Source organism: Ciconia boyciana, chromosome 1 (genome assembly GCF_034638445.1).
Source record: "Ciconia boyciana chromosome 1, ASM3463844v1, whole genome shotgun sequence".
Lineage (NCBI taxonomy): Eukaryota > Metazoa > Chordata > Aves > Ciconiiformes > Ciconiidae > Ciconia > Ciconia boyciana.
In genome coordinates this window covers 39510040-39535471 of record NC_132934.1, presented here as the reverse complement: position 1 = coordinate 39535471, position 25432 = coordinate 39510040, and the positions used below count along the sequence as shown (strand labels likewise).

General features: G+C 39.0%; 1 protein-coding gene across 1 annotated transcript in view; it reads right to left on the bottom strand.

The window, feature by feature from the left end:
* Positions 1-22424, bottom strand: part of CAND1 (cullin associated and neddylation dissociated 1) — a 29332-nt gene extending 6908 nt beyond the window's left edge. Inside the window, exons 1-9 of the mRNA XM_072863177.1 lie at positions 22109-22424; positions 17789-17932; positions 5955-6109; positions 3976-4099; positions 3293-3549; positions 3104-3209; positions 2449-2594; positions 1097-1389; positions 272-413 (exon numbers count right to left, since the gene is read on the bottom strand). Coding sequence (XP_072719278.1) covers positions 272-413; positions 1097-1389; positions 2449-2594; positions 3104-3209; positions 3293-3549; positions 3976-4099; positions 5955-6109; positions 17789-17932; positions 22109-22176 — 1435 coding nt within the window. The 5' untranslated portion in view covers positions 22177-22424. The remainder of the gene's footprint in view (positions 1-271; positions 414-1096; positions 1390-2448; positions 2595-3103; positions 3210-3292; positions 3550-3975; positions 4100-5954; positions 6110-17788; positions 17933-22108) is intronic.
* Positions 22425-25432: the final 3008 nt, after the last annotated feature.

Genomic DNA, 25432 nt, shown 5'->3' with positions numbered 1-25432 from the left:
GATCTTGCAATTAAGAAGCAAATTAACTTTTTTTTTAGATATAGAAGAAAAAAAATCTCAATCTTAGAGCCAACCCTTGTTTTCAAGATTAGTGAAAATGTGTCACTAAAATATTTATATGGATCCACACAGTAGCTAATTATTTTGCCAATTTCTTTAAATAGAAGCAGCACTTCTAAGCTTTTGCAAAAAGCAGTCAAGACTTAAAGATTTCAAAACTTCACACCCAATTTACTAATAAATCTTTACGTTAATAATATGCTTCTCATACCTGGTACAAGTACAGGAACATGTTGTGTTAGGGCTCCAGGTAATACATTTACTAGCTCAGTCAGCATGTTAAAGCAACACTGACGAGTCTTCACACTTTTCTCCTTCATCTGTTTGTGCAAGGCTTTAACTATGTTGGGGACCTGTAATCATTGCACATCTGTTAATTGATTCAATAGCTGACATTTCTTTCATCTTTGATCACTAGGGGGATATAAAAAAAGGTGTGTGTCCTACCCCTCCATTTCTGACTTCTCTACAGAACTAGAAAAGTTATAAACACTGGGAAATGAAGATCCAAAAGAATTGCTATCCAAAAAATAGTAATTTAACTTTAAAAGTTGAGATGAAACAAAACAAAACTAGATTTGCATTAATAAAACTGTAGAGAGCAACAATTCAAAAGTCATCCAAATAATTAAGTTAGAAAAAGTTTTTCAGCACTATCGTTTTTATTCTGCAAATAAAATACATTGTAGCAAATCAAGTTTTATCTTGATCATTAGAGCTTACGTCTAATACACAAAATAATTATTTTGCTTTGGTAATTTGGCTAAACTCATAGGACATGCAACTTTTACAGGTGACAGTAAACAACTGAAGTCAGATAAGCACATTTGCATGAGTTGGTAATTTCAGTTTCCAAGACTGCTGCGCTTTTCTGGGCCAGTTTACCTGGCTTGCTCTCTTTGTTAGTACTACAGTAATAAACTGTAAACCTGTGTATGAAGAAAGTATGATATGGCATATTTCAAGAACTATCCTTATGAACAAGGCACAACTTCAGTGTGTCTTCTCAAAGGTAACAAAAATCTTGACAAATAACCTGACTCTGAAGCATTGTCAAAGGTGTCTCTCCTTGTTCCATTGCATCAGGATCGCAAAGCCAACTTTGCACAGGCCGAGTTTGTTTTAAAAGAGAAAGATATGCATGAAAAACATCTGCTTTAACATTCTCTTCACGTTCTTTGAATCTGGCTATTAAAGCAGGAGATACAGTTTTGTAGAATTCTGGAAGCATTTCATGTCGTGTGCTAACCACAGCATCCAGACATTTAGCAGCTGCACGCCTCACTTTCCAGCTCATGTCATCATCATCACTATATTCATCATCGCTCCCTTGAAAAAATAAATTATGCATATGTTCAAGTCTAGACAATCAAAGCATCAAGTTTTATTTTAAACAATTAATAAGAACACACTTGAGGTCTTTGTATAAGGCACACCAAAAGAAATAGGTTCAGAAGTATGTTAAAACATACATAAAAAGACTTCTAAACTGCCTAAATCGAAAGGCTAATTATTTTCTCTGCAAATTTTTTCACACTAGTCTTACACATGTATTAATTTAAACTGCAAACAGGACAAGGTGGTTCCCATCACATTTACAGTCTGACTACTGATTTAAACCATATTCCTCTTTATTCATGACACAAGCGACAATGCAATTACTAGCTGATCAAGATTTAACAAATTATTCTGTTTGTTTCTTTGTAGGAATAAATCAAACCATACTCTGCCCCCAAAAATGATAACAAAATATACAATAAGCAATACAAATTGACTTTTCAAGTGCTAACGCAACCACTACGCAGCTCATTCATTCTTAAAGTAATGAGAATGCTATGCTCTGGGTTCAGATTATTTGTGTGTTCAAGTTTTTATAAAGCTTACATATGGCAAGGTATTGCCACCATATTAACAATATGTTATGCCTTTTAGTCGATACCAGTTTTTATCCTATAGAAAAACACTGAGTATTTTGCAATTTTCAATCTATTCTGATTTTATGCATTAGGTAACAACATAGTATAGCAGAAAGTAGTAAGAAGCCTTTCCCATGCTGAATATGTATTTTCAATTCATTAACTGATGCTCTTCTCACTTTAGTTATCCTACATGCTTCTGCCTTTTTCCACCTTTCAAGTATTTTAAAATATTTGTCTTGTACTTTATGTTCACCCTTGGAATTATTTATCCCCAGCAACAGCATCCTATACTTTTATTTCAAGAAGTGAGTTCATAAGGTATGTTTAAAAACAGTACAAAAATTGAATACAAAAGTATACAAGTAATTAAAATGCTGGTACTTAGTAGCAATACCACCCATATCAATTTTCTCAGATGAGTGCAGGTTCACAAGCTCTTCCTCTCCCCCAAACCAAAAAGAGAAAATACCTTGATCATCATCATCACCACCATCAGCATCCATAGCATTTTCATCTTCATCTTCATCATCATAATTGTAATTAGGATCATAGGTAAGATATTTAAGACAAATGTTTATAATAGTAGATACATGAGGATAAACTTCTTTAGGACATCTGTGTAGTATAAAAATACAATCAATGTCAAATTACTTTGAAGAATTAAAATATTTCTAAAAGACTTCATGCCACATACTGTACTTTGGAGACATTAGCCAAACCAAGTACCATCAATGCATCCATCTGAATTACAGAAATTCAGAAAGGCAGGTCAGAAAGGGCAATGCTACTATGTAACTGGATCTGCTAGACTGGAAGGTTGCAGAGGACCAAGATACGCCTTTGGATATCAATTTTTTGTCACCATTGTTGGACAACAAATATTATTAGAACGCTTTCACCCTCCTGTTTGCGTAACTAGCAACGGCACAGTAAAAAGTTTCTGAAGTACAGACATAACACACTGCTTATCAGTTAAGCTACAAGACAGAGTTATAGCAACAGTTCCAGCTCAAAGCTTGCAAAAATATTTTGTACCAAGGAGACTGTCTCTTGACAGCTTACAACCAAATGGCCCACTATTAGATCTTAAGAAAGCCTGAAATAGGTACCCAAGAATAACTTACCTCCTAACAAAGGATTCAAAGGCTTGAATGCAATACTCTCGTAGTTCATCATCATCTACATTACAAAACTTTACAACCAAAGGAATTATTTTCTCAAGATATTCACCTGGTAAGAGGAAAAAATTAGCAAAGTAATTACTCTCATCTAAAAACTTTTAAAGTTACAGATAATTCATATATTTTTCTTACCTATTCTATGACCTGCTTGCCTACTGATAGCAGCAATACACTGTATATAGGTCCTAGTTGTTGACATGGAATCATTTTTAGACAGCTCTGTCAACAGATGTTCAATGAGGTCAACAAAAACCATATTGCCACAACTCATAACCAGGTGACCAAGAGCAATGATGGTTCTTTTCCTCACAGCAAGTCTGGGGCTAGTCAGCTGGGGGAGCAGACAGGTCAGAATTGAAGGATGGAAGTTAACAAGCAGTCCTCCTTGCCTTAAAACAGACAAAACACAAACTCAAACCAATTGAATCTAGATAACTTTGTTCATATACTGTACAACAATTCCTTTAAATATTCCCCAAACATCACAAAGATTCCAATTAAGTCTTTAAATTTAAGCTTTTGGAACTTTTAAAAAAAGAAATGAGTTTAAAATATACCCTCAAAGCAATAAACATTAAAATAAGCTTAAAACTATAGTTCTCAGAAGATTAAATAATAAAGTAATCTATCAATGAACTTATCTTCCATACATTCACTTTTTTTTTTCCTAAATGAAGTGTCACCTATACTTAATACCTTACCATATTATTTCACACAACTTAAAGTAACTTAAATTTAACATCTGGAAAATTCAAGTTCAAGCTTTAAGGAGTATTCATCAGCATTCACCAGCATTTTGGAAGAGGGATGTTTACCTGCTCAGCATATCAGCCATGATATCCAGTGCCTCCAGTTGAACAGACACATCTTCCTGCTTGGCTATAGCACTAGTGAGACGCCCTGTGATCTTTTTGCAAACATTAGCTGCTAATGCAGAACCTGAAAGTACAACAAAACCTCAGCATTTTCATAATTTAAAAAATACAGTTTTTAACACCAGAGATCATGTTTGTGACTATGGAAAGCAACCTGATCTCAACATGGAAAGCAACCTGATCTCAACATAAAGAAGCTTTTCCCACCCAACAAAACAAGCTTGAACAGCCAGTTTGTTTGCTAATCTAACATACACTCTGCATTAGAGCTGAAAGACTATCTATGCAGAAACATACTGAGAAGGAGGGCTTCTTAATTATTCTGTAAGGTATATACAACAGAAAGGACACTGCTTTTGGCAGGGCAAGCAATGGAAAGGGAAGGCCGAGACAAGTCTAGAGCAATAAATGAAAGGACTATAGGTAAAAATAAAGGAATAAACTAAAAGGTAAGGGGAAGCACAGAAGCAGATAGAGCCACCTCTAAAAAACAGCTGTATAACGAAAAAGCAAAATAAAATTATTTTGCACAAGAAGCTACTTAAATAATAAGTACCTAAAATACTGCTGAAAGATTTGAGAAAGGGGGAAAAAATGTATTCCCAAACTATTATAAAACTCAAGTAAAAATGTCTTCACCACAACTCCACAGTTCCCCCATCCCACAACTGTCTAACATTGTTCAGAGTAATTAAGATAAGAGAAGAAACTCATGTCATGGTAACAGCTAGCCAATGGCTAGAGCTTATCTTCATTTGCGTGAAGCTTTTTTAATCACACTTTGGGAATTTTGATGTGAAATTAATGTCATTCTTAATGATCATCTGTTGATGTGAAATTAGTATCATTAAATCTAGTTTATATATATTTATGGCTTATTCTTAACTATATGACTAAACATAACAATTGGATGGTCAAATGTGTTACCATAGAGGCTATGAAAAAAGACAACAATCTATGTTTGAGTTGAGAGCAAGAAATAACACCTAGGTTCCTTTTGTATTAAAAATATTAATTATATTGAAAGATTTTGCTACATTTTTGTTTGAGCTTTACCTCCACCCCAAAGTCTCCTTTTGTGTAGGCAAACAAAAGAATAAGAGCTTAAACTGATTTACTTAAAATTAGTTATTTATTTTAAGTTTACACATCTCACTACTGCTTGATAAAAGCAAGATTTACATGTGGACTTTCAATAAAGGATGTTAAAATCAGAGCCTTTTTTTTTTTAATTTAAGAAACCTCAGTCTCTAAAAACTGCATTTCCAAAGCCTTTTTAATCAATTCTCTATTCTCATTCATATCCTATACTACGGTACCTGAAAAGCACTTGAATAAAAAAGTAATGCCATTAACTGATGAGCTGTTCATCATTACTATCTCTTTTGGAGGAAAGACTGCCTTCATTTAAAACTGCAGTTAAGCATTTCAGCAATTTAACAGGCAATTGTTAGAAACACAAGGTACTTTCCAAAACTGGTACTTACCAGAAACTGAGACAAGAAATCAGATCATTGAAGAAAAACATCCAAGTTATAATCAATTTTATAGTATACTATCAATCAAAAAGCAAGATGAGATTTAGCTATTACTACAGCCTAGAAATGTTCCACCAGGCAGTTATTAAAATAGGAGCTTTTACACTCAATTTGTTATACCGAAGTTCATATACTGTAAGTTTGTTTTTCACATTAATGCAATTCCTCAGTAAAAATAGTTTTTAAACTAGTAAAATCTGGAAATACAGTCAGAGAAAAAGAAACTAAAAGGATATTTGTGTCATACATTTTTCCTCTGACAGAAATTAGTTCCAATGTTAAATGAACTGAATCCTCTTCACTAAAGGACCCAGCTTTTACATTTTTTTAATTAGTAATGAAACAATAAAACTAGATAGTCTTGAGTACAAAATGCCTTACCACTGGAAGCTGGGGGGAGTTCTCCAATCACAGTTTTAAGGCCAATGCTTGAAATGTCACGTAACTGTTCTTTATCTGAAAGCATGTTTGTACAGAGGGTATCTACAATGGTTTCCACTTGATATTCCTTCACTTTACTCACCAAAGGGCCAAGGCTGTATAAACAGAAGAAAAGTATTAAATCTGCAACCTTAAATAAAATGCCTCATTTTATTTCAGTATTTTGCATTCAAGTCACAAACTTAAGGTTGGTTTTGGTAACAATATAAAGCAGAATTTTTAAAATTTGAAAACCTTCAACTGGTTGGGTTGATAACCTGCCTCCAAACATCTAGTAACAAAATACTGGCATAGTACATGTTTTTTATCTAGTGGTGGAAACTGTTTTTGCATGGCTGTTCTGCTTCAGTCTCAAAACCGGAGTCCCTCTTACTTCTCACTTAACGCCAAGATTTATAACAAAAGGTACCTAGTCAGAGCCATCAGTTCATGTGCTTGACCATCAGTGCCTGCTTACTTCACAGACAAATAAGCAACTTTCTTAATTACTACATCTTTATTCTACACAATGCTTGGGTTCAATCTCATATAGACTCAGACTCATTCTATACCTTAGAGTGCCTTCCTTAACAGAATGCAAACAGTAAAATAAAAAACAATGACATGGCATGCCCTCCTTCATGCAGACTCCAAGCACCACTATACATGCAGCACATAGTAACATTTCTTCTCCTTCCTCTGTATTGTGAGTTTTTAGTCATTCCAACTGTTTTGAGGATCATAACAATCTTATATTCGTTTGTCAAATGCTCCCATTTGTTCAAAATACTAAAACCGCAGATGTCCTAGTACAGTCTAGTTCATTGCTAAGAAACATAGCACCCTTCACCATCTTCCTAGCCCTATCACCAACTTTCAGCATCTCTCCATTGTTCATGTTCTGTTCCAAAAGGGAAGTTATGCAAAAACAGAGCCTTATATTGTCTCTATTTCCTTCCATTCACCTGTGAAAAACCTCCGTAAGAGGAGCTTCAAGAACTTATTCTTTCTCCTACTACCCCTCCCACTTCTCACTCCAAATTTCCTTATTTAGTTTCTCCCTATTTTTAAAACACCTGCCTTCAGACAAAGCATCTCAGAAATGGGAAATTAATTTTGAAAGACTTTAAATTACTGAATATTTTATTCTAATTCAACTCCCTCAAAGATACTACATTACCAACAAAGATCAAATTCTGAAAAAAGTGTTACAATCTGTGCTATAGCCATTTCTACCACGTTCCATCAAAAAACAGCACAGTTAACCTACGCATACAGCAACTACTCTGAAAGACATAGCTCCCTTGTATTGTAAGCTTCTGTTCTCTGCGTGTTGATCTTGCCAGCTACTCTCTCTTTAATTCTCTGTGGTAACATCTATAATATTACTATCCAATCAAGAAAGGGTGGTTACTAATGAGACATCAACACTAGAGGTGAGATGTGACATGAAGCTAAAGTTCTACCAAGCTTAGGTTCTGCACTGACCCTGACAGAAGCGAGAGCAGGAGGACAAGGAGCTGTGTGCAACCGTCACATAGGATAAAAAGCAATGGCTTGAGGCAAGAATGTAGACTGCAGTAGCGAGGACCATCTACAGAAGATGTTGGAATCGTGAACTGGAAGTGTAGCCCACCAGCAGAATTAACAGAAACACCATCTCCAGAATCTCCAGAAAACTACTATTCTAGTATCTCCAGAAAACTACTATTTATTTTCTCTTCCATCTGAATCAAAGGGATAATGAATAGCATTCTGACTTGGTCTTGTGCACAGACCATCCTCTAGCTGTTTTGCAGCTGCTCCAGATGTCCCACCAAGGAAATCCTACAGCCTGACTCTCAACGGCACCTCAATGTTTTTCCTCCTATGAAACACACTTCAAGTTATACACATCACCATCAAATTCAACTTCAGCATTTTCAAGAGACTTTACATGTGTGTTCTCAGTGTGAACTTTGATGAGCAGTAAAGTGTGAGGATTTTAAGTGAGCCCTTTGTATCAAAACAATCTGGTTAAGATTTTGAGGAGTGGAAAGACATGCACAAAGTTGTTATTTTTTAGGAAGCATTTTTCAAAAGCTTAAGTTTTGTTGCTGTTTTTATAAAAGTCAGGGTCCAACTTGCAGTACAGAAGTCAAAGTGAGCCTGTGCAATGGTTCCATCAGATTTGTGCTGTGAGGACAGAGAGCATTGAAGTGATTTCAAGTGCTAAGCTAAGAAGCCACATCTCCTACTGCAACTGACAGAGCCAAGCATTCTGGATCAGAAATCATGGATGTTTCTGTGGCTTACAAGGGAGGGTCCAAATTTTGCATCTGCCCTTCAACATCGTACACAATGTACACAGACAACCTCTCTATAAATCAGAAATATAAAACTGAAATACATGGAAATCAATGTATGAACAACTGCAGAAAAAGGAGCATCTTAAAGCCAATCATAAACTGATTATATTAGGACTACATTAGAATGTAGTGCCTCCCTATAAACTTCAGTTTTTTCCACACTGAACTTTAATACTGTATACATCTGCTTTTCATTAAAGTTGATTCTAGCAAAGCTAACTGAGACAAAAGTTATATCTATAGGGTTAGGAAACACTAATTTTGGTGAGTTGAAGTCAAACTGAAACCCTAGAGGAAAAATGAACGACTAACTTGTTATCAAAACAAGACTAAGATCAAGAAAGCAAAGCAAAGTTTAAATTTTCAAATATATGCCACTATTCACTACAAGTATGTCAGACTTTTGAGACTGCAATGGTTCAGGACCATGTGGTCACAACCTTATTGAAACATTAGAAGTATGCAGAAGTTTTACAAGCAGATGATGAAATTATTTGTAAAATAGATTAACATAACTAATAAAACAACTTTCAACTAGAAGTTGCCTAGTTTAACTCCTTGTCAAGTGCAAAGGGAGTATGCTGTCCAAAGACGAACTGTTTTCCCATGCTTAGAAAAAAATAGTAATATATGGAAAGTTGTAATATGTTAATTTGCACCGATTAATTTTCATTGATTTGAAACAAATAGGAATTATCAGACTTTTAAAACAGTTCAGCCACAAGTTAGTTTGATATACAAGGGTAAATATTTTTTCCCCTCCCCAAAACTAGCCTTTCAAAGCACTTTACAAAAACAAAACAAGCTCAAGACACTAGGAAAAAGGTGGGAAGAGAACTTCCAACTTCATATATTTGATTGTACAATGTAATAATGGAGTTGCCAGGTCATGGTACAGAGCTAAACCCTGATTAAGAAATATCAGTATGCAGCTCTAGTAAAATTAATAAATCAAATACATCATATTCTAATTGTACCAGATTACTGGAGAGAAACTATCTGGATGCAAAGTACTTCCTTTCAGACCTTAGTGATTACAATGGGGAAAAAAAGTGGTTTGGTTTTATTTCATAAGATTTTGAAAATTATTCTGAATTAAAAGCAAGTTTCACATTAAAAAAAGCACAGGCATTAAGTCAACTGCACAAAACCGGGGAGGAATAATCTATAGGCAAGCAGAAATTCTGTCCAAGCTAGCAAGATACTAAGCTCTCAAATGAAGACTAGCATTCTGAAAGTAGATACTCCAAAATCCAAATTAAGTTATGCCACTCAGGCAAAAACTTACTTTAACACTTAGTACTTAAATAATCTAATTCCCACATTATTGTATAACAGAAACCCACAAGTGTTTTAAGACAGAAAAAAACCACTCTTGAGTCTCTACAGTCTAAAAGAGAGTCCCTTTCTTAATTTATATGTATTGAGAGACAAGCACACAATGTACACAATGACAAGCAAAACAGTTTTTCTTGTTTTACTGGAAATGGCTCCGGAGTTTAAGCCTAACTCTCCAAGAACACAGCTGGACCCTGGGTTCACTACTGGCTAATAAAACTGTCAGCCAGGCAGCTGCAAGGGAATACACAGGTCAGAGATCACTATTCAGAAGGAAAGGCTCGAGGCTATGGCATTCAGCATAAAGGCACTGACTTTAGTTGAGCAGCTTAGTACTGTATTTGCCAAGAATGACAGCAAGAAAACCCCACATTTACTACCTTGCTGGTACTGCTGGGGAAAAAAGACCAATTCCTGCCTTGCTTTAGCAGTGGAGATCTGAGGATGCGTAGCTTAATTCCAAAGTGCTGTTAACAAGGAAATGTTATCTTGTATTAATTTTACTTGTCGACCTATACATGCTTTGTATTATCTCACCATTTTTTAAGGTGACTTGGCACCTTGGATCATACCAAGTTGACTTCTGAACGTATAGTCAAACTTGACAATGCATTTGCTCATTTTGAACAAGTCACTTTAGCAATCCTCACTTCTGGTCAGAGCAATTGTCCTTTGGGGGGGGGGGAACAACAGTCTGGTCAAACACAGTTTAGAAGCACCTACAGGGTAAATCCAAACCCACATGTTCCAAGTTCTTCTGAAACTCAGTCCTCTCTTCAGTCTCAGAGCATCAAGTTTTCCATTCCTCCTGCTACAAAGGCTCCCAAACACACTTGAAGTTCCCCACACCTTTCACACTTCCTGCCTTAGAAGTCCTCTCAGTCATTCCAAAGCCATCCCTCTCCACCATATAGCTCACACCACAGGACAACTGTAGACCCTCAAAAATCATTGTTCCACCCGATCTGGTCACCCATTTTCTCCACTCCTGAAAAAAAAAAAAAGACAGTGTTCCAACAGCTCAAACTAAACCGTTACACATAGCTAGCTGTCGGAGGGAGATAGACAGGAGGACTAGGCTCAGATTCAGAAGACCGCAAGCCAGTAATTCCAGTTGGACTCAAAGGGCTGAGATCTATGGCCTTCCCTCTTGGACAGCTAGCAGACATGGCTCTATACAGTAGGACAAAACAAAAATACATCTTCCATCCCAAAACCTGTTGTACGTACCCCACTGTTGCTGCCCTTCTTTCCCAGGTCCAACAATTCACAGCGGCAAGAGCTAATTATCATAAAAAATGCCCAACAGGACCAAAAGGCAGCAAGCAAGTAGTGCAGACAGAAGGAGGACATGGACAAGGGAGATATATCTATTATATAAAGCAAGCCCTTGCATTCAAGCACTAAGTGTGACCTACAATGCAATAGTAACCAGAGTAAGGTTCAAAGTTTTGGCATTAGTGGTCTGTCACCATGTTAGGCAAACTTAGGAGCTTCTCTTTTAATGGCCATGCTCGTAATGCCTTACCCCCATTAACTCAGAACAGTGTTTGCACTCGAGGCACAGCAGTTAGATTAACACCCAGGAATATGCAATTCCCAAGACAATCACACCTACCGCTTTCCATGCCTTCCTTCACAAACTGTAACCTGCTTGGTTTCCTTTCCTCCTTACCCACCATCACCCTACTCATGTGGTAAAACCTGCTGAGAATACTGGCAATTTGGGAATTTAAAAAAAAAAAAAAAAAAGGCAGAGGCAGCAAAGGCAAAACATATTTACCAAAACCATGCACTGAAATATCACATACAACTCAGTATTGTTAACGCACAAAACTTGGAACTAATTTGACATTAGCCAAATTAGGCCACAGACATCTGAAATTGATGCATTATGATAATCACAATGCCTCAAATTCAGGAAGACTGCAATTTAGAAATTTTGCAGAGTATTTTACGGAGATACACAGATATCTTAAAAATAAATACAAAAAAAAACTTCGGTGCAACACTTCTAGAAGATACAGCATACAGATAATCTCAATAAAACTGCTGAGATACTGACTGGTATCTGATAAAAGGCATAAAAAGAAGCCCTTTAAGTGCACAGAAACAAAGACGTAATGGTATGGTTTCTCACTTGCTTCAGCAGGTACACCTACTCCTGCAGAAATGAACAGCTCTGACAGAGCACCCTTTGTTAAAAAGCAGCCAAACCTCAGGCCCCAACCTGGCACTGCCCTTTAATTTAGGAAAAGGGCATTGTACTGGAATCTTTAGATTCCATCAAACCATCTCTACAGCTACTAAACCCCTGAGAGTAGGGGTTTAGAAGACCATATCTACAATCTAATCTGGTCATTTTACTGCTTCAATCATGTTAAATTAATATTGCAATCTTATTAAAATAATTTCTGGACACTGATAAAGACCTTTTTCCTCCAACAGATAAACTCCTGATAAATTTGTACACAAGCATTTGCCAACACAGATTATTACCAAGAATTATCTCCCAGACTCAAATACATCAAGCCATCCCTGACAGCATTCCTAAAAGTTGAAACATTTTCTCCAGTTGCTCAAAAAGCTCACAGCTTTCTCTACAACTTGATTTCACTCTTCAGCCAAGCCTTCCCTTCACAGCGTTTTACGGACACATCACTAGTTTCTCTTCAAATACACACCACTGCCAGTGAGCGGCTACTCACAGCATTGTTGCACTCGTCTACCCTTGGTGCATAGTAAATTGTTTTGCAAGCGACACAAGCACAAATCACCTAGAACAGAAACAATCACAATTCCAAGGCATGATGACTGTCCACAGTAGTCCAGAGAAACTCCCTGTGCGTTTCAGTCAACAGACTACCATATACAAAGGTGCGAGTGCAGAATCTATAGAAACCATTTCACATCTGTAACGCTGCATGCTCCAACAGAAGTACTGTAAATAGAAGCATTAGGAAGCAGGAACAAGCACATGTGCAATTATGGAATTCATCATATTCATATAAAACCAAGTAACAGTATCCCTTCAAAAATATGGCAAGTCTTCAGGGTAGCAATCTTGAAAGTTTGCTTTTGATCAGTTGTGAGTGAGTTTGCTATCTCGTTGGTGAGATTCCAGGTGGCAATATCATCCCTTCTTTCACTGCTAGAAAGGTCATGTCTTCTGCTTTTTGCAGTTTGCAATGACTTGTGCAGTTCTATGAAAATACATCTTCCACTTCCTAGAGATCTGCAGCTGACACCATCCTTTTACACATCAACTTTGACAGACCAGAAGCAGACCTCCACCAAAAAACAGTTGTTCCATAAGCAAAAACGTCTGAAATGATGGTAAGGATTTTTTTTAAACCCAAACTATTGAACTACTACTAAATTCTTCTGATTTAAATATGTTTATTTTTCAAGTGTAACCTACAAGTAAAATAATCACACCAAAGGCTGGTCAATTAGATCCATCTCAATTAAGTATAGGAAACGCTTTTTTGCTGATGTTTTAAAGATGACCAAACCACTGAAATGACATTCACACAAACACTTGAAATTACAGTTTCTAGAAAGTGTTAAACCAGATTTTACCTGAATTAGCATCTTCAGTCCTATTTATTCAGCCTATTAGTTCAATAAAGCTGACATACTAACTATGAAGTAAATTTTAAAACAGACTGCCTCAAGCTTTTCTGGCCTCTAAAATCAGTAGATATCACTTATAGACCTTATTATTAGTCCCAGATTACAAACCAAGCTTATCAGAAGTTGAACATAAACTATAACCTTCTTTTATAAAATCAGTTCTGAACACAAAGCTTTTGCACCTAAGGATGTATTTTACACATTTGGAGGCAGTTTCAGATGTTGTTTCAAGTGCTCTGATCTTTTCCCTTTCACTACCCAATAATTTGTGTCCGGTTTCTCTTGAAGTCAAAAGCTCATTCCGCTGCCTACGAAAATAAACAGTGGCTATAACACAGTGTCTCCTTTAAGTTACATCAATTTGAAAATAAAGGTGTTCATAGTGTAGCCCCTTATTAGGAAGAGGGACACCAACTCATAATCAATTATAGTCTCAAACCGGAATATTTTAACAGCTCTCAAATAAGCACATTTACTTACAAAGAAGAGTTAGAATTCACAAATGAAAAAAAAAAAATTTATTCAAATCACCAGCATAGCGTGATGTGCAGCAGTGTATTACCACAGCATCTAAAACGCTTTAAAGCTGCTGAACTGGATCAGCCACACAACAGCCAATATGCGCATCATCCTGTTCGCACTAATGACTCACACTCACAGCATCAAGCAGGGTTCGCTATATTGAATTACTGCCCAGAGAAGTCACACTGATATATGCAGAGAAACTACAGTATCACAAGGGAGGAATCGCTGAAAGTACTTACTTTAATCCTACTTTTTTTTCCCCATACATATATGTGCATTTGTTTGGGTTTTTACAGGTTCCAGGAAACATTTCACAGTGTAAAACAATAAAAATTTGTAAGTATAGGTTTAAATGGCAGAATATCAAACTATAGATAACTGCTCAAAATGAGAAGCGGTTCATCCTTAAACTGCAACACTGAACATAGGAAACAATTAATGTGCAATTTGGGCCAACAGAACATTACCAACTTTATCAGCAATTAAGAATAAACAGTCCATCCAACACAATACCTATGCTTAGACAAACCATACTGCTTGTCTAATCCAGATGCACATAATCTTGGCTAGAGCTACAGCCAGTATAACTATGACTGCCATGAGGTGCACAGGATACCATGCTGGACTACACTAACAGCCTTAAACTAAGAATATGCTGTAAGAATGCCCAATAGCATTTTCTACATTGGCTGACCATAAAACAGCCTATGACTATCACATGAAGCAAAAAACAACTCCTCCAGAAAAAATGTAGACAACAAGAATACATTTAAAATTTTATATGCTTTTAAGAAAAACAAGGTGAACAACCTGCAGTTACTGATCTAGTTTGCATCTACTCCCTGTAATAACAGAAGCTTGACTAATACTCTCCTTTCCCTTCTGTAGGGTCAAAGCTTAGAGCAGGTTGACTTTTACTCTGAAGAATACTAAGGCAGCTCATTCATTTTAATTTTTATTCTGAAATGAACTGCACAATCATCTTGCAAGGTAAATATTCATGAACTCTCAACCTAACTTCTGCTAACCAAAGAACACTGTTTTATCCTGTCCAAAAACAGTGTAATATAACTGAAAGGATCAAGAACAAAATCACTAGGTGTGCTTTGAAGAGATAATAAGAAACAAGTCCATCAGCATTTTAACCAATAGAGCCCTTCCTACCCAAATGTGAAAGCAAGCGGCAGATAAGGAAAAACCAGGAACACTGCTTACTTGATGCTATGCTTGTCTAAAAATAAATGCTGCTTTAAGGCTGCTCCAAGTTGTTTTAAATCTGCTCTGTTCAGTGACCTCAAGAATCAAACCTTGAAAGAGTGATCCTTCTGCAAGAGATTCTTACCTGCTCAAGGAGTGATCAATACCTTTGCCATTCACAGTGTTTCCATTGATCTACCTGTAGAGGAAGCTCTCCTAACAAACTGCAGATCTTTCCTCCCTTCCTCAAAGAAAAATCTGTTTCAAATACAGATTCAAAGGTATACAGGATTGTCTTAAATCCTTTTTCTATGAAAGAGGGAATCTATACTTAAATGGGTCATCGAGTACCAGTCTGATGAAAGTTCCTGCTGAGAGTCTCTAACGTTCACCAGAGCATTTAATTAACAGAGATCTAATTTATGCTTTCCTCAGCTGAAAGTGCCAGCAAATCTGTAACAGAAATACACAAGTAAAGTACAACACCACAAAATATTTAAAAACCAAAAAGTCAAGAAAAATATGCTGGCTTAATTTAACTTCGCAATGCATCAGGCTTACATCCAGTGCTGTAGTAGACGGAAGGCTTTAGATCGGCTTGAACTGTCTTAGAAGAACTACAGCCTAACAGTGTTCAACCTGTCTCATCCTTCACGCCCCACTTCTGGCACTAAGCCAGAAGAAAACTAAGTCCCCAAACCAGTCTACAACAAAATCAGATAAGCAACAGTGCAAGAAAAGGGACAAGGAGGGAGAGAACAGCAGAGCAGCAGCAGCATTAACTTACACTGGATTAAAACTGTCATGGAACAATACCATGAGCATAACTGCCTTAAGAAGAGAAGATTCTTTTAAGGTGGTTTTTTTTGTCCTCAAAGCATATCTGCAAGTGACTGGGATGCCAAAAAAAAACTTGATAGGTTCAAGAATGTACACATTCTAGGTGAATGTTCACAATTTACCTGAAAACTTTTCCATCGTGTTTCTTGTCCCATTACAGTAAATTTAATACTGTTCTTTAACATTATTTGGATTTCTCGAAAAGACTCCAAACTTTAAGTAGATCCTGCCATTTTAATTAAATCCAAGAATTTTATCAGTATGTCAAAGTAAACTTTAAAAATAGAAGAATGGTTAGTAAGAAAAGAACAGGACACGTGCACATGCACACATACATACACAGGCAGCCACCTATTTTCTCATTCTCTTCCCTTTGCAATCTTTCTTTAATGTTTTAATAAACATTACTTGTACTTTAGGTCCAAAATTCTAACATTGCCATTAAAGACTGTGATATATAAGCTGTGTCTATGTGCATTAATCTAAACTTCAGGGTAAGTTTAGGATGTACATTAAAGATGAGTACTGCATGTATGCTGCAACATAACTCTTCCACAAAATGCTATTTCACACAAAGACAATTCTAAGCCTGAGCCAAGTTTCAAAGTAATCTATTCTTCTGATTGAGTACAAGTAATCTGTTTCAGAGCCATAGAACTTAAGCTGTACCACAAGGAACTTTGACATTTCAGAAGTTTGAATTAAAGAGAAACATGACATTTTGTGTTGTTTGTTAAAAAAAAAAAGGGGGGGGGGGGACGGGGACATGACATTTTAACAACACTGCAACCCTGGTGAGAGTAGGAAAAAGTAGTGACAATTATATTACTATACTGCTAATACTAAACTTTGGCTTGAAACTTGCTATTCCTAAACTAGTTTCTCTGTGAAAGGTTTTGGTTACCATCACTTAAAACTTTTCAGAAGCTGAAGCAAGTACTGCTTCTAAGTACATAAGCACATGTACACACAGGCTTTAATTTTCTGCTTTGCTAGTCTGATAGGGCAAACTAAAGAACAACAAGCTGAAACTAACTCAGCTAGTCTCAGTGTGAAACTTCTCTTCAAAGCTGTCCCAAGCTCTTGTGGAGTAAGTTTACTTTAATCCATGCCTCATGGAATATAAGTAGCATAGATGGAATATTAAAAAAAACCCCTGAGCTCATGAACAAGAAACATTCTCAGGAACACTAGAAGCTTCCTAACAGAGAGGCCCTCCTTAAAGGACACAAAGTCAGAAGGTCCAAGTACAAAGTACAAAAAGTATGTCATAATAAACATAGCACCTCTTCAAAGGGTGCTCTGGAAAAGCCACACCACATGTAAAGTTAAATAAAGTGATGAGGAGAGGGTACTGAAGCAACGGAAGTCTCTGAAATGCAGTAAAACATTTACAGTTCCTGTAAAGCACGTAAAACCATTAATGCAGTATTCTGAATGTTAGTGAAGAGGTAAGTTCCATATTTTATAACCAAGACCATGTATTTACCTTTTTATGTTTTTACCTCTGCTTGAAAACTACCCCAATACTACAATTCTTCCCCTACACATCATCTATCTTCTCACGGTCAAATATCAATGTGGCAACTACCAATGAATTATAATCTTTAAAAATCTATTTAGTGTTCAAGAATTATCACTAAAGAACAAGCATGTCATTCATATACTTTCAGCAAGGACTGCATGCACTATTTGTCACCTGAAACCCCAAATGTTAATCTGCAATGTCAACAAAAGATGGTTCTGTAAGAAACTACAATTAAGGCAGGTAGCCTACAAGTACAAGGGTTCCTTTGTGGACATCAATTTCACAATTATTTTGTGTAGCCGTGGTCCTTTAAGTTTTTCAAAAGTGCTTTATGTTGTTCAGTCATTACACAATTCTTTACACCATAGAAAAAGAATACCTACCATTTGACAGCTAAGTTTTGCACCTCACCATTTTTATCTTCCAGTAATTTCAAAATCATCTTCACCACCTTTCTTTCGCTGTCATCATCCAGCTTGATAGAATCTTTCTGTAGTTCTGTCATCAAGTCATTAGTAGCCATAAACCTGACAAAAGATAGTCAGATAATTATTGCTAAAAGGATACGGGTTATTCACAGTGCTCAGGATTCAAGATTCTCAGTTTCCACCATTTGTTATAATAAATCATTTGTTAAATAAATATATATTTTAATAATCATAAACCATTTGTTAAATAAATCACATTTAACACTGGATTACTGTTACCTGCTTTGTGATGCAAGTAGCATTTATTTTAGTTATAGAATAAAAAGGAGAACAATTGTATTTAAAAAAAAGACAATGACTTTTAGTAAGGCCATCATCCTTCCCTGATGAGAACAGATACATATTATACTTCCACTGTTTACATTATATTCCAAATGATCTCCACAAAGAAAAACTGACACTTTCCTGGATTTTAAGTAGTCCTTTCATTAGCTATGCTGATGTTGTAAAGAACAGGCAATTTTTTTTTAAAGTTTGTTTAAAAAAAAATTAATCTCTGCTCTGAGTTTACTTTAAAACAACTTTTAAACAAGAAGAAAAATACAGAGTTTTTCAAACATTCTCCCATAAAATTCACAAAAGCCAAACATTAATGAAGGGAGAAATAAAAGTGAAGCTACATTTTACATGTTTTTCATTTTCTTGCCCTATACAGACTAGTTAGTTTATAGTCCAGACAACGGCTGATCACATTTATCCAGCCTTCAATCGGGGTGCCACATTAAAGACCAAGATTAATTCTTGATAATCAAGCAAATAGAATCATCTTTTGTATCAATTAATTTACTATTCAATAACACTGTCATATCCACCAATACAAGAACATACTGAGAAATGACTTTCCAAAAATATTGCTTTTAAGCTTTTTGTTTCTTTTGCTTCTGAAGTCTGTTTTCCAATCTGTTCTTCTTTTGTAAGCGTCCTCTCTTCTCAGAAGAAGCAATACAGACGTATTACTCAATTATGAATCCCATGGGCTTCAGTACCAATCCCAACCCCCATTCAAAGCCCCAGACAGAACTGGTTTGTAATTAAACAGTTAAGGCTGACATTTGGACTTCAAGCACATCAGCCTCAAGCAGACATCACTTGAGCTCAGGTCATACTTGGAAGGTTATCTCTCCAGCCTGACATGCTAGATACTTTTTTTATTGAAAATGAAAGCCAAGACTCTGCATAATCTTAATATGCCTCACAAATGCCAGATGCCTGCCCTCACATAATGGACCCCAACTTGTCCTGTCTTTTAATACAGTAATTCTAGTCTAATAGTCTCAAGGTGTTTCTAAGATAAGACCTCACTCATTTTTCATTCACTCCAACAGTCCCACTGAAGCAAACCTGTAATCTGACAGGAACCAGATGTGTGCATAAACAGATGATGAATGAGAATGGCATCAGCTTTTAAGCACAGCAAGGAAAAAAGCTACTTGGTAAGTAAAGGTAATGGATAGATAGAATGGGATATACACGAAGTCACCCAGTACTAGGACATTCAAAAACTGTCTCCATGTTACTGCTATATTTACCTCCTTTTCTTAAACTTTCTTAATAGCCTCCCCTCACTTCCTTGGTCAATAGCTCCCATTTCCTAGCCTTACGAGTGACAAGTTCTCGTGTGACATTCACCTACTTGTGACAAGTTCCTAAACTAAGCAGAGCTTGCGCATCCTCAGTGCATCAGCAGCTTCTGCGCTCAACTTCAACTCAAGAGTGCTCCTGGCGGACTCCTCCATTAAAAAAACCAACAAACCCAAACCCCACAATGGTGTGGGGAGGCCTGGCAACTTTAGTTTAAAGTAGCTGGTATTTAGAAACATGATTCTGAGTAGTTTAGATGTGGCCTTTAGTCACAACTGCTTCCTCCTCAGGCACATCAAACTTTACCTGGTGCAAAGCAGCAGCACGTCAGCAGCTCCTCATACCTTGTACTCAGAGCAGTCATTCTCCTCCTCCAGTGAGGACACTACTCCCACAGCCACAGAGTTAACTGTCACCTTACATTTTTACTGCCCATTTTAGAATTTAAGTCCAAGTTTCTGAACAATAAATGACACAAACATTTCCACCAGACAATTCACTTTATCCAAAAAAAGGAGGATTAAATTTTACAGTAAAGTGGTTACTTGAACTGTGATTTATATTTAGCTCCCCGATATCAACAAGTTAACTACACTGTCCCTCTTCAAATATACATGATCTAAGAATAAATGCACTTACAGTTATTAGTACTAAATACTATTTTATCCATTATGCAAATACACAATACACATAAAGTTTCATAAAATGTGTGATTGCATAACAGCCAGTTTGTAAAGGTCTATTGTATCTCATTTTTATGGTTTGTAAAGTCAGATTTTAATCTATGCTATGAATTTTTTTTTAATATTCAAGAATTCCAAAGTTGTTCAAAGCTCCTAGAACAGGTAATTCCTAAAGTGTGTTCTCCTAAAGCAACTACAAAACAAGTTTTAACTACACGTAGCTGGGGAAAAAAGTGCTTGCTACAACTGCATTTGGTAGGTGTGACCTACCATTTCTATGGAGAAAGTTTTAAACTCATCAAAATCAGTATTTAGTTGCAAATCCATTAGAATTTTTTGTAAGTCATCCTCCCCATAAGCACAAAATGGAAAGCTCACTTAATCGCAGAAACAAATTAGCATGATAAAAGTAAAAAAAATCTTCAGTAACATTTAGAGGAAAAAAATGTTTGAATCTATTTTTAGTACAATTTAAATAAATCGGGCAATTCTGGACTGTCTCTTTTTAGACTAATCAATTTTTTTTTTCTACTTCCAAAATTTCTAGCCTAAATTCTCCAGGTAATGTCATGCTACTCAAATCTGAAAGAAATCAACATGAAAAAGCCATAAATTTATCACATCTGTGTCCAGTGCTACAACAGTTTGTCAAAAGCAAAGAAGTTTATTCAAAATCCAACTCTATGGTTATTTAATCATCACCTCTGTTTTCCTTTAGATTTTAATATATTAACAAGAGACTTGTTTGGATATCAACATGTTCTTTTAACTATAAACTAAGCACCGTAATGCTGCAACAAAGCAACAAAACCCAGGCATATTTTATGCCTCTTCCCTGTCTGTATTCATGCACCCTCTTTACCAAATAAATGCTTCCAATGTGAATTTCTGGTTACACACAATACAAAGAAATATAATTATTTTTAACCTAATGCTTTGCTAGAACTACTGTGTAAATGTATCATCTCTGCTGTTTTTTAATAGCTTACTTATACCATTTCATTTTCCGATACTCAAATGTTTGCATTTTATCTGTTATTAAATTTATTACAAAGCAAGCAAGTGATCCAATAGTACTGTTCTTGAGACAGATCAAAAGCTCAGAATTACATATATCAGTCCTGTCCCCGTAAGACTTAACTGGACTTCTCTCTCTGGATGCACAGACTTTTAAAGGCAGTTCCAAATTATGCGAGGAGCACAAAACCCTTCTGTCTACAAGACGCAGCATCCAGGAAGCATGTGAGCTTAGGATGTTCGAGCCCGCCGTGCGGGATGGCCCTCCCTGCTCCTATTCGCAGAATCACAGGATCCGTATTTTTTGAGGTTGGGAAGGAACCCGGGGAGGTCATCTTGCCCACCCCCCCTGCTCAAAGGAGGGTCAGCTACAGCGGGTTGCTCAGGGCTTCGTCCATTCGGCTTTTGAGCATCTGCGAGGACGGAAACCGAACCGCTGACTTCCTCCCTCGCCTGGCCCCGCACAGGTCAGCAAACCTGACGACCGCCTGGCTCCTCCCGCCTGCGTGGGATCTCTGCCCACGACGCGTGGAGGCCGCGGCCTTTCGGGTACTGCCGTGCCCCGTCCTTCACGGGCAGCGAGAAGAAGCGCTCCCCTCCCGGGAACTTTCTTCCCAGAGTCGCAGCAGATTCGCGCCCATCCCCGCAGGGGCGGCCCGGGGAGGGAGGCCCTCTCCCACCCCGAGAGGCACGGCGGCAGGCACAGCCCGGCCTCGCTGCACCGGGCCCTGCTCGGCCCCGCAGGCCTCCCCGCCGCCCAGCACCTGCCGCCGCCCTGACAGCCGCGGCGCCAGGCCCGGGGCCGGCGCGGAGGCGGCCGTGGGGGCAGGGCGGCGCGGGGCCTGCGGGCGCAGGGCTGGCGGGCGCGGCGGGGCGGGGGCTGGGCCTGGGCGGGCGGCGGAGGGCGCGGGGGGGCGGCGGCGGCGGCTCCCACCTGAAGTCCTTGTCGCTGGATGTCATTTTCTCCAGCAGGTTGGAGATGTGGTACGAGGCGCTCGCCATGTTGACGGACCCGGCCGGGGGGGGAGGGAGAGGAGGAGGAGGAGAAAAGGAGGAGGCGGCGTCTTCCCGGCCTCGCCGGCTCCACTTCGCCCGCTGCTGGGGACGGCGCTCGGCGGGGCGAGCCGGAGCCGAGGCCGGCGGCAGGGGCGAGGGCGGCGGGGGAAAGGCGGGCGCTCCGCCGCCTCCTGCGGCTGCGGCTGACACGGCGGGAGGGGAGGGGCGGGGAAGCGGGCGGGCAGCCGCTCGCGCTCGGCGCCGGGTCAAAGGTCGAGAGGGGCCCCCTCGCGCTGCCGGCGCCTCTGATTGGCTCTGCGAGCGGGCGGGAGGTGCCCGCGGCAGTGTGACGCCAGAGCGTACGTGGCGCAGAGCGTGCGCGGGAAGTTTAGGCCGCCGCTGGAGAGTGGCGGGAGGGGGGGGCGACGGCGGGAGCGGGCGGCAAGGCCGGCGAGGACTACGCTTCCCAGCGTGCATCGCGCCCGCGCCGCGGCCGGGGCTATTGGCGGCGCACGTCGGGATTTGTAGTTTAGGGGGAGGGCGGGGCCTCCGTGGCGCGTTGCCCGCTGGGATGTGGAGCCGGGGGTTGGTGCCGCGCTGGAGCGCTGCGGCCGGGGCGGTGGTGCCAGTCGGCGTCCCTGAGGGCAGGGCTCGTCTGGGTTCGGCTCACCTGGAGGGCGAGCCGGCTGCAGGGCGTCCTAAATAAAGTGGATGCTGTCCACCTCAGAAGGGTTCGCCGACGCTGTGAGCGCCTGTCCGTGACCTGCGTGGGGCACCAGACAGGGTGCTTTTTGTGCTGTGGCCATTACAAACCTGCGACGCAGCCTGGCGTTACAGAGGCTACAGCTTCTGTTCCAGGCCCTCTCGTGCACGTGCGATGGCTACCGTCATAGCTGAGCACGCTCTGAAAAATGTCTGAGGGAAGCCAAAAGCAGTGATGTGAAAACTAATTTTCTTGGTAAATAAAGGCATGCTTCCATCAGTTGTGGTTTGCAGAAAGCAGCTTGAAAATGTGATGGGAGTGCTTTTGGAGGTCTTGGAAGCCAAAGGGCACCTTTTAGAGAATTTTTTTTGTGTACTTCATTGCCGTTCATGTCAACCTCTACTTTTCTGGGCCTAACCCGTGATCTGTCTATGCATGGGTGAATTACATGGAGCAGTGGGAGAACTGGGGAAATAGCTCCACATGTCACATCTTCCTTAAGGTTCATATTAAAATACAAGAATGTTAAATAGCCTTAATCCTTCTGAGTTACATATTTGTACAGCAAAACTCCTAAAGAAATGCTTTTTGATCCCTTTATGTATATAAAATAAAAGACTTAACCTAAAAAGAAAACTACTTTAAAATAGGCATTTATTACGTGCAGCTTGCAGGCAGCCTTGCACAGCAGCTGATGGAAAGCATGTGCTCTTTACTCAGTTGGTAGAGAGAAATCGTGTGTCACCGCCATGGCCTGTCACCCAGCCACGGTGTACAAGCAGCTATTCTGGAAGATACTCACGCTGTTAACTGTCCGGCAGCTGTGTTGGAGAGAGAGCTTAATACGGACTGGTCTCGTTCCCCAGAGCAGCTCGGTGGTAGGTTAGCACTGTGCAACAAAATGATGGACGGGGTAAGAAGGAGGTGGGCAGTGTGGCATTGGGTTAGTGGCATTGCGTGGGGTGTGATGTAGGGATGGAGTAAGGAAGATGGGAGTAGTCAGGAGGCGGGGGCAGGTGTCCCAAGGAGAAATGGGGGAATGTCAGTATGGGTAGAAGAACTGCAGTGAGGGGAAGCCCTCATAAGGCGAGCTGGCCCAATGCTGACGGATTATCAAATAGGCCATTCAATCCTTTGATGTGGAAATACTTAATTTAGAGGTTACCTTTAGAGAGGGAAATTCTTTACCTCATTTTTCTTGAACGCTTGTGTTGCATATTCAAGGAAGCCAGCTGGAACAATACAGATGAAGATAGACTCAGTCTTTACTTGGCTGTGACAGCTGAAAATGGTTTATCACGTCTGAATTGTGGTGATATTATACCACACACAGAAAAACTGTGTAGCTCCTCTTTGAAGTACTGAGACATAAAAAGTTGAAGTACAAATGTTTGACATTTGGCGCATTGATTCATATTTTGCCATGTGAACATTAGCGCTATTCTAAATCATTTTGGTGACTGTAACTTTTGAGCATCTTACAGTTCCCAGGAACAATTTGTTTCTGAGATGTCAGTGTCGCATTATCAGTTCTCACATACTGTGGGAAAAGACTGTTCTAACCTGGTCTTTATTTACATTAATGACTTTGGTACTAAATGGGGATCGGCTGGTTATGGGGTGGTGACAGATCATCTGTTCCAAAAATGTTCTGCCCACATGGTTGCCATGATGCATTCTGTTGGATAAGCACGTTAGACCAACCAGACCATAGAAAATTCTCTATGGTAGGTGAGGTCTTTATGTTGATTGCTGTTGTGGAGTGAAGCATTGCCAGTGGTCTGTGTAAGCAGATCCACTCAAGTTGGAATTTAACTTTTTAAATCCTTACCATTTCCTATTAGACACTAAAACAAGCTATTTCCCACTTTGGGAATCCTATATACATTTACTTATAATAAGACAGTGTATGAGAGAAAAAAAAAATCAGAACAGTTACAAAACAGTTCTTCTCTGGTCTGCTATACAACCTTGAACACTCTTTCAATTATTTTAAAATCATTTAACATCATCCTTTCCATGCTGATTTCTATACCTCAGCCAGCTTACTCTGCCACTGCTTAAACCTGATTTCCTATTACTACCAGAAACACAGGCCACTATGGAGGAAGTCAAAGTATTTCTTTGTTCAAGTACATTTATTACAATTGGGATTCAGCTATAGTAGATGCAATGTTCCAGAGGAAGTTAGACACAGAGAGAGGCTAATTGAGAAGAGATTTTTTTCCAGCTGATAGCAAACAACTTCACAGATGGAGTGGTACTCCTGATCTGTTCCCTGTAGACATGCATATTAGATGCTCTGGGTTCATTCACAAAAATAGCTGAAAGCTTAATTAAATGCTAGAACCTGAAAGGATTTATCTTGCTTTACACTTGCAAATATATTCCCCAAATGCTGAAGATGAGAGAAGAGCGGAGTAAGTTTAGAGATGCATTCACAGCACTAGAATTTGAACCCTCACCAATTTGCCCTTTCACTTCACAGGGGAGTTGTGAGCCCACTGATCGGCAGAGGACATCAGGAATATGCTGCATCTTCATCTATCAGCATGGAAA